The sequence below is a fragment of the Rhinoderma darwinii genome, chromosome 8 (genome assembly GCF_050947455.1).
Source record: "Rhinoderma darwinii isolate aRhiDar2 chromosome 8, aRhiDar2.hap1, whole genome shotgun sequence".
In the NCBI taxonomy this organism is placed as follows: domain Eukaryota; kingdom Metazoa; phylum Chordata; class Amphibia; order Anura; family Rhinodermatidae; genus Rhinoderma; species Rhinoderma darwinii.
In genome coordinates, this window is record NC_134694.1 from 108,670,755 (window position 1) to 108,681,240 (window position 10,486).

Sequence of the window (10,486 nt, forward strand, 5' to 3'; positions counted from 1 at the left end):
GGTGAAACTTTGTATTTTTACGTGTAAAATTTATTTCTGAGTGAAAGACGGGCACGTAGAATTATACATTTTTAAAAAAAATTTACTTTTCAGCTATACACATTATCCTAATATATACACATCATAGAGGTATAGAACAATGCTATAAAGAGCAACCCGCTCCGTGTGTTGGGGGAGGGGGGGAGCTCAGGTACAGGGCTCGAGGTTCCCGCACTTCACCGTGACGGACGAGTTAGTGATCCGGGCTCCGTACCATCCTTTCCAGAAGTGTGTGTCTTTTCCTCTGTGATTAAAGTTCACATATCGTACGCCGGGTCCATAGTGGCGGAACACATGAGAAACCTGAGGGAGCAAATCACATCATGGGACCGTACCAAGAGAAAAAGATTAGGAGGAGCTCGAGATGATCCAACAACGGGTCTACATTTAGAAAAAAGGGGGTGTCCAATGTCTCACCGTTATAAAGATAATTTTCACGATACAAAAATGTAGTTACTTTGTAAAGATGTAGCATTACTTATTTATTGTTCCCGAGTTACAGCCTGTATTACATTTCAGAGCTGCATTCACAATTCTGCTGACTTCAGAGCTGAAATCTGTCTCTGGTTCAATGTCTGCACATAGGTTGTTCTGGAGATTTGCTTCCGGATACCGTACAGAAATCTGATGTAGGGAAAACCTAGGCTGCCCATGGACATTTTTATTATTGTCATCGGATCATAATGTCTGGAGGGCTCTGGACATTCCCCTTCTGCAGATGTCCTGGATTGGGGGTTAACGAAGATCAGGCATGTTTAATTTCAATATGCTTTACCATTGATTCTTCCAGGAGATAAGCCACTGCCAGAAGCGTCAATATTGTGAATGCAGGCTGGATTCACACGAGCATGTTACGTCCGTAATGGACGGAACGTATTTCGGCCGCAAGTCCCGGACCGAACACACTGCAGGAAGCCGGGCTCCTCAGGACAACTGTCCCGTACTGTAATCATGTTTTCAGTACGGGACAGTAGTTCCACGGAGAGGCAGGGACTCCTAGCATCGTACATAACTATGATGCTAGGAGCCCGGCTCCCTGCACTGTGTTCGGTCCGGGACTTGCGGCCGAAATACGTCCGTCCATTACGGACCGAACATGCTCGTGTGAATCCAGACTAACTCAGGATCAGTACACGATAAGTATTGCAATGTTTTTACAAAGTTACTCAGCTTTTTAGGATTATATATAAAACATAAAAATGATGTTCAGGGATGTGAAGATACCTTTTAAGTTTTTAAGACGATGATCCAGGCTCATCACCCCATTACAAAAATGGGGAAACCCAGGTATAAGTCAAAAACAGCGCCAATAACTCCATGTGAACAGGGCCTTATGCAAGTGCCGAACACTCCAAGCAAAACTGAATTTTCAGCACCTTCATTTAAAGGGTTAATAAACGTTTGACAAACTTCTGACATGTCAGAAGTTTTGATTGGTGAGGGTCCGAGCACTGAGACCCCCACCAATCGCTCAAATGAAGCGGTAGAAGTGCTCGTGTGACCACTCAGCCGCTTTGCATCCGTTCGGCTTTTTCCTGAAATCAATGTATCGGAGTACAAGATCAATAGAAAGTCTATGAGCCCGTACTCCGATACATCGGCTTTCCGGAAAAATCTGAACCGACACGAAGCGGCTGAGCGGTCACACGAGCACTTCTACCGCTTCATTTGAGCGATTGGTGGGGGTCTCAATGCTTGGACACTCACCAATCAAAACTTATGACATGTCGGAAGTTTGTCAAACTTTAGTTACGCTTTAAAGTCTAGGGGACCGACGGAAACAGCCGGACACGATACTCAGCTGTTTCCATCATTACCATAGACTCTGAACAGAGTGACGGGCATTGAGGAGAAACAGGGTTCGGTACCCTCGATCTAGTGATCAGTAGGGGTCTCAGCGATCAGACAATGCTCACCACTCCTGTGGATATGTGATAATTGTCCATTCTGGGAACCCCCTTTAAATCTGTGGTTACGTAATTCCAGTTTAAGCTTCGCTATATATAATTTGGCTACATACCTGGTGATAATGTGTGTCGTTCCATTGGGGGATGGGTTCGGGTGTCATAGTAAACTCCTTGATCACGGTTTGCTTATCAGCAGCTAAAAGTTGAACTTTTACTCGGTAGATAGAACCGCAGTCATGTCGCCCAGCGAACCTACAAGGCATCGGTAATTCTGTTTTTACTATGATATCCCAGGCTGAACATATATACAGCTTTATTATCCTATCTATTTATATAGCAGAAGCCTATTCTTTAGTTATATACCTCCATGGTCTTGCCCTGGAGAACCCAGCATGTCTGTGCATTATACAAACAGTCCATCGACTTTAATGAGAATTGTGCAATACTTTATTTCTCCTGCAGAGGCGCTGCAGGGAAATTGAACACTTGTAGGTTTGCCTATAGATTACAGCCGATTGTTGGGGGGCCGAGCAGCAGGATACCATGTGATCAGCTTATCGCAAAAGGAAACTTCTAATAAAAAGGGATTGTCCAAAGTGGAGAACCCCTTTATTAAACTTCTGTATACAAAGCCAATATAACGCACCAATCAGATATACAGATGACAGGCTGGTGGACGTCCAGGAAATGCTCCCAAAGGCCTTCCTTTATTAGGTCTATGGTCTGACTCTTCGCACACCAGCTGTAGAGAGATGTATACGGTTGGGTACAGAATTGTCAGCCAGTCAGCAGAAGGCCAAGTGGTTACTCACGAGAATGAGGTGACGAAGCAGGTCTGGCTCTCGGCATCTTGTACAGATGAATAATTGTCCTCCACCTTCCATCCATCTCCTCCATGTACAACACTCCAGTGATTAAGTTGTTCTGAAGAATATAAAAAAAGACACATAATTTATTTTTTTAAGAATTTTTAGGATTAATTTGAAAACAATTGTATGCTTTTTTTATATTATAGTATTTTTTTCTGGTAATCATATAGTGTTCCCCTAATAGAAGTTTCATTCATATACATAATTGTCTAATTACATGTCAAATTTATAGTAATTGGTTTGTGGCTAGCGGTACGGCAAAGATTTCTGGGGAAGGGGGGGGCGGTTTTTCAGGAAAATGTTTCTTTTGTGTATTTTTTTACTTTTATTTTTTCTAGCCTGTCCCTCAAAGGTCAGAAAAATTCACATCAGCTGCATTTATAGGAGAAATCTGCCTTATTTCAGCCACAATTGTTAAAATTAGACCCAGCACAACCTCCGGCTACCGACATCCTGGCGATCATGTGATCAGTCACGTGATTATCGGGACCAAGAGAGGCAGCGGCACGCCATAAAAACCACTTCTGTCTTCTTTCCAGGTTTCCCACATTCGGCTGTCTGATCGCCCAGGAAGCCGGCATAAACCCACGCCATAAATATCTATTAGCGCAGGTTTAAGGACCAGGAGCAAGAGCTGCAAATTTACGGTGGTCGGTCCTTAAGAAGTTAAGTATCGCTGCGTCTTTCTCCCTTTCCCATGTAGTAAAAACACTCCTCTCCTGAAACGTCTGGTAGACCAGGAAAGTATAAGCGAGTCTCCTGGAGGCCGCCAGCTGGGTGTTGCCTGCCGAGCATTCATTCTCATGGAGCACTTTGGGGGAATTTTGGTCCCCCGTTCTCATCGCTAGGGGTCCAAGAGATCGCGCACACACATTTCCTCTACCCTGTGGAAAGGGGATACATGTGTTTTGTGGAAGAAACCCTTTAAGCCGTTTAGGACCGGGCCTATTTTGGCCTTAATGATCAAGTATTTTTTTTACTTTTTTCCTCCCAGCATTCCAAGAATTCTAACTTTTTTTTGTCAACATATAAGGGGGCTTGTTATTTGTGGGACGAGTTGTATTTTTTAATTGCACCATTTTTGGGTGTATATATATAAATAATATTAATTTACTTCTCTTCATTTTTTTGGGGAGGAATTAGAAAAAATACCCACGCTATTCCATAATTGTTTTCCGTGTTTCAAATTCACGCCGTTCACCATGCGGTGTAAATAACGTGTTACCTTTATTCTATGGTTCGGTACAATTATTGCGATTCCAAATATCTATAGTTTTTTCATGTTTTACTACTTTTGCACAATTAAAACACTTTTAAACAAAAAATAATTTGTTTTCGCATGACCGCTTTCCAAGAGCCGTATCTTTTTTTTATTTTTCCGCCGATGTAGGACGGAAAAACTTTGGCATGTTTTTTTGCGGGACGAGATTTATTTTTCATTGGTTCTACTTTGGAGTACATGGGACTTATTGATTACGGTAACTTTAATTATTTTTTTTGGTGGGGGGAATGGGAATAAAAAAAAAAAAAAAAAGGATTTTTCCCGCTGTTTTGTGTGGCGTTCACCCGGAGGTTTAATTAATGTGTTAACTTTATTGTTCGGGTTGTTATGATCGTGGCGATACCATATATGTGATTTGTTTATTTTATTCAGTACAGAACAGCGGTTCCGTGGGGAGGCGGAGACTCCTAGCACCATAAATGTCTATGATGCCGTTTTTCACGGCCCGATCGCGGTTCGTGGGCAAGAGCTGTTAGGCCAGGCCTCTTGCATGGCCTAATAGGCATATAGCCAGGGCAGGCCTGGGTTTCTTTGTTAAGCCCCTAGCTGCCATGGCAACCAGTCGGCGGGTGGTGATCGCTGGCCGCCGATGGGTGACAGAGAGAGCCCCCTCCCTCTGTCAAACCACTTAAAGGCCGCGGTTGCAGCATTTAAGGGGTTAAACAGCCGGAATTGGAGGTCTCTCCCTGTTGAACAACTTCTGTGCCCGCACGATCACTATCACATACCTGCCAGGCAGAATGTGCGAAGGGTTGCCATTCCATGCCGTGCGTGATTATCCGCTGAGGCGTTAATAACACTGATGGATGACATGATTCATATACTGGAGCGGTTCCCCTATACAATGGCCAAGTCTTACACCCTCACCTGTGCCACAAGGATTACGCAGCAGATTCCTTGAAAATGGCGCCTTTAGACAAACTCTCTGCCAGAAGAAGCCGTGACAGAAATCAGCGGCTAAGAGAATGTCTCTCCTCTGTTCTCGCTCACACTTGATCCTCCACAGGGAGGGCGAGTCCACCAGATGCTTCCAGCGCTGGCTCACGCGTCTACAGTGGACCAGCAGGTCTCGCGCTGGCACAAAGCTCAGGATTACCAGGAGAATCTCATCTGGGAAAGGCTCCAGATCCATGAAAAATCGGAACAAAAGCTGGCATGCGGATAATGATGGTGGTGACTCCTGGGCATTATGTCGTGGTGGCTCCTGGGATGTCGTAAGCCGTGGTGGTGGTGGTGGCTCCTGGGAGCCACTTTGACCCATTTTAAAGTTATCAAAGCCTACAAGAGAGATAGAAAAAAAATAATTGTAAACAAGCGAATAATAAACCAGGTCAACCATATTTTAATATTGCATGGCGCACTTATTTTGAAGGGATGTTGCCCGGAGCTGGGCGCACCGCAACGCTAAGGTTTAGCTTACATAAGTGGGCAGAGTCTGGCGTCCTGTGCCAGGCAGGCTGTGACCACCGTTGCCCATGACCTGGCCGTACTAGGAGGCTGCGGATGAGACTTTAGGCCCCTTCAGTTGCTGAGGCCTAGATGTGTCTGCAGCTTTCACTCCCTGGATTTATTGCAAGCAGGTGTAGTATATTCAAAATGGTGGCCATTACATGCACTCCATATTTTTTTCCTAGGTGTAGAGGATTTCAGACTGTGTAGGGACACGCAATATTTACCAGATGAATGGTAATACCCAGTTGTCCATTTATTCCGAAATTTCCAGGAGGAATAACAGAGGAATGGCTGTATGCAAAGTTCTAAGAAAAGATACTCGAGGATTGTTATTTCAATGGGAATACAAAGGATCCAGTAAGACAGACATGTCAGGAGAGTGGCCGAGCTCTCTTTAACCCTTTATCCCCCTTAGGGTTGCGGCACTTTTCGCCTCGAGGATGTGGCATATTTTTCAGTCTTTGCCTCACTGCACACTGGGACTGTTTATTTTTTTATCACTGACTTTTTGATGTTAAATCTTTTTTTTTTTGTTTTATAATTTTTGTGTGCATAAAGTTTAGCAGTTAATTTTTTTTTTTTTTTCAAATATATTTTTATTCAAAGCCAGAACAGTTACAAGTATGCAATGTGTGTCACACATACAATAATACGTACATCAAATAGCAATGTGTTCCAGCTTCAAAATTATTTTCCATTTTCCTTGTCATCATTAAGTTACAAAGTAATTAATAATACAAAACAAAGCCAACAATTCCCTTCCCTCCCCCCAACTTCTCCCCCATCTCGGTGAACATTTTCTTAACTAGCCACCAGAATGCCTAGCGTGCCCTGGATACTCTGTGAACTATACCATGATGTGTGTCGAAATGTGCGCATGAACACCCCTATCTCTGCTGTGGGATAATGTTGCTCGATGAATGTACGCCAAGTTTTAAAAAATTGTTCTGTAGACCTTTCTTTGTGTCTTTCTAGGTCTGTTTTATCATATCCCAATAAAGTCTTGAGAGTGGTCACGACCTCCGCAATTTCCGGTACCGATGCCTGTAACCAGTGGCGCAAGATGCACTTCTTGATAGCCAATAATGCCATATGTACTCCTTTCCGGGCCACTATAGGTGGTCCCTCCCCCCCTGGATCCAAAGGGATATAGTGAAACAACACTGCCTGTGGGTTTGCGTGCACCTCTTCCCCCCAGGTGTCTTTAATAAATTGTAGAGCCCGATCCCAAAACGTGCGAATTTGTGGGCACAACCACATCCCATGAAGTAAATTAGCTTTGTGTAAGTCGCATTTAGGACAACTACGCAGATAGTGTGCTGGAGCGTCCCTATAGGATAAATTAAAGGCGTATGTCGCTCTGTGCATAAGCCGGAAGTGCATCTCACGCCACTGTTCATTTACCATGACCTTCCTCACCCTCTCCCATCAATCTCGAATTTTGCTGGAGATTTCTGGATCCTCCAGCTCCACCTCCCACGTTCTAAAGCAAGAATTACTAAAGGAATCAAGATGAGCATTCCGAAGTTTACCATATAAACTTGCAAGACTTCTCCCCGTACCACCCTGCGGCACCATCCCATCAAATGCTCCCCGTATCTCCACTCCATCAATATTGCAGACTTTGGTTTTACACAACCCTGTTACTTGAGCATATTGCAAATACTGGTTTCCCCTCAAATTATATTTGCTAGAGACCTCCTGCCACGTAAGCCATCTCCCCTCCTCAACATTCATGAGTTGGCCCAGGACATTGATCCCTTCATCTCTCCACTGCGTATTTGTTTTTGTTTTTTTGCGGAATGTGCAGAGAATTCAATGTCACCAATTTTGGTGTTTGTTTTTTTTTCATAGTTCTCCTGAACATCTTAAATTATGTTTTCAATTTATCATGTGGCTTGTAACGGTAAAGTGGATATATAATGTTTGCATTTTTTTTATGTTTTATAACTTTTTCTTTACTAAAAACTATTGTTTTTTTGATTAATTTTTTTCCTTGTGCAAGCAAATGTTTTATAACTAAATATTTTATAACATTTTGTTTCAAACAGTGTTTGGTCCCACGAGGGGATTTTAATATAATGCACTGGGATACCTCAGGACAGGCCCACAACATAGCGGATTATCTACATATTTTCCGTCCAAAAATCTGCGGCAGAATAAAAATCTGCTGCGTAAATTTTCTGCACAGAAAGTACACATTTTTCAGTCCACAGAATGTCATCTCATGCTGCAGATTCGCCAACTCTTTCCTGGTCCAGCGCCAGTCTCTGTATACCCGGCCTCCAGCAGCGACGTGTCACCTCTGTGGCTCGTTCTATGGGATTGTGTGCACTGCTGTGCCGCAAAATCTCCAAGAGCAAAACTGAGTGCCACCGAGAGGTGCCCGTTACCCCCGGCCCACATGACATGTCACTCCGCACAACAGTGAGATTGGGCCATATATCGTCCCACGTCTGGACAGCACTGGCTTCAATGAAGCGCCAGCTCTGCGGGGAAGTGCTGACGTGGACATGAAGCCACTGATGCCTCCAGAACAGTATCCCATACGTCTACCTGACCTGTGATCACGAAGTTCTGGCCTCCGAGTATCTCCAGAAGATCGGGGATGGCTTTGTGGGTGCTATATGGGTAGACAGCAGGCTCTTGGACGGGTGCTCAGACTTGTTTCCCTATAAGACTGTGAACTAGACAGGAAAGGACGACGGTGGCAGAAGGTGAAGGATATTGGTCTAAAAGGGAGGGGGGGTGTGAGTGTGTGGGACTCAACCAGGTGTACAAAGGAAGAGGAAAACCTACTACACGGCCGAGATCAATTCATGGACAGACGACAGCTCTCCTGACAGGACTGTTCAGTAAATACTTCCCTATGAAATTACTATTCTTTCCTTAGAACACTGCATGGTGCCGTTCCTCAGTTATTCCTCCTGGAAATGCATGAATGAATTGACAACTGGGTGTTTCTGTTACACCACCAGCACTGATTGGACAGTAACAGACGGTGAGGAGACATGGTAACACCCAGCCGTCAATTTACTCATAATTTAAAGGGAACCTGTCACCAGCATTTCACCTATTAAACCAGCAGTCCCTGGTGGAAGTGGGTAGAAAATCATTTTTATGTAACCTATAATTATCTTCTAAGTCGGCTTTGTACCTTTAGTATTCCGTTTTTTTGTGTTCCCGTGCCGTATACTGAGTATAAGATTTATATCTTCATTCCTCAAGCCTTTCCAAGTTAACGCCGGCCCCTTACTTTTGATTGACAGCTCTTCTCCCCCCCCCCCCCAGCACACACAAAATCCCGCCCTTGCGCATCAACGTCCGGTCTTTTGTGCGTGCGCACCACGGGACACCATAGCGGCGCATGCGCAGTAACTAGATTTGAGGCCCGGACAAAGCAGGAAAGGGTGTCGGACCATACATGACGGGCGCAGATCTCAGACGAGATTTCGGCATTCAGGGCGGGCATAAGAAGAGCAAACGAGACTGCCAGATAATTACCATAAAAGGCGCAAAATGTTTGCAGACCGTTATTTACGGTCGGAGGAGGAGTTTAGAAGCGGGGATAACGGCAATGAACTTTTGACAGCAGCGGCCAGCGAGGGGTGAGTAGAGGTCAATAGGTGAAATGCTGGTGACAGGTTCCCGTTAATGTCTGGGGAAGATTTAGCAATAGCGCCACGAGATGTGTGTATTTAGGAACCGGTGAAAATAAAGTAAAGTGCGCCAAATTTTGCAAAATAGAAAAAAAGTGCACCCGACCACCCGCTGTGCAGAAAACAGCAGCCGGCCCCATTTATGTGAACCTGCGCAGCCCCCAATAATAAAGAGCTATTCCCATCTTATAATATTCTTAGAGCATGGTATTACTTTATGATGGTGGTGGTCCGACCTCTGGGATCCCCACCGTTCCTGAGAATGTTTTTCCCTGACAAGCGGCGCCACACAACCGGGGCACCGCTGTGCAGAGAAAAGTCTGAAGGGGTCACAGCACTAAATCAGCGCTGCGGCCCCTTAATTTTCCGGATCGGTGGGGGTCCCGGAGGTGGGACCACCACGATCATAGAGTAATACCATGTCCTAGTAATATACCATCACTTTATAACAGGGCTCAACAAGCTTCAGCACTACAGCTGCTCTTCAACTACAATTCCCAGCATGCCCGGTCAGCCTTCAGTTGGAATAATAAAGCATTTGGCTGTCCGTGCATGCTGGGAGTTGTAGTCTCACAACAGCTGACCCCTGCTTTATAAGATGCGAATACCCTTTTAAAATGGCCCAAGTGGCATCATATATTTGGCGCACCTCGACAGACACACGTCTTCAATCAATGTGCCGTCACGGTTTACGAGTCCGCCCAGCCACATCGCTACTCTATACACAAGACACGTAATGCGCGCAATTGTTTCCCCATTGTAACAAACACTTCTGCTGTGGGAACAATGAGCGTACGCCAGTGTGATTTGGCGCAGTTTTTGCCCGCCTCGTCTATTATTAATAAGTTTGTCCTAAAAACGTTTTGAAAAGTTGCAGAACTCCGCATGACATAAAACCAGAAAATCCCTTTAAATATATTCATTTATTAGTTTTATCTGTTTCTAGGAAAGCTGGGTGACATCTAAAATAGTCATCATGACATTACATTACCTCTCACACGCCTATCACCCAGCTTTACTCGAGCCCTAAACGGCAGATTCGCCAGTGTATGGTGGGATATGAGAGTTGGGGGCTTGATGTCGCTGCGACATCACTCCTCTCATGTCTGACATATCCGTGTCATACTGACCTGTAAATACGAGGCATGTCTTCACTTACGTACGTGTCACCGTTACCTCTGACGGGCATATAGAAAGCAAACAAGACGTTATCCTCACGTAGCCCCGCCCATGTGTGGGCGTGGCACAAGGCTGAGTAGTTGTGAGAGCAGGAAGTCA

At 44.7% G+C, this 10,486-nt stretch overlaps 1 protein-coding gene across 2 annotated transcripts; it reads right to left on the reverse strand.

The window, feature by feature from the left end:
- Positions 1 to 8: 8 nt before the first annotated feature.
- On the reverse strand, positions 9 to 10,447 carry LOC142659806 (F-box only protein 27-like). Of its 2 annotated transcripts, none has more exons than XM_075836283.1 (6): positions 10,339 to 10,447; positions 4,965 to 5,375; positions 2,759 to 2,870; positions 2,593 to 2,688; positions 2,060 to 2,198; positions 9 to 342 (listed from the first exon to the last, which is right to left on the reverse strand). In XM_075836283.1, the coding sequence occupies exons 2-6, from the start codon at positions 5,356 to 5,358 to the stop codon at positions 187 to 189; spliced, it is 897 nt and encodes a 298-aa protein (XP_075692398.1). In that variant the 5' UTR covers positions 5,359 to 5,375; positions 10,339 to 10,447; the 3' UTR covers positions 9 to 186. The 2 variants fall into 2 exon arrangements, with proteins under 2 accessions (XP_075692398.1, XP_075692399.1); XM_075836284.1 differs by lacking the exon at positions 10,339 to 10,447 and adding an exon at positions 10,200 to 10,304.
- Positions 10,448 to 10,486: the final 39 nt, after the last annotated feature.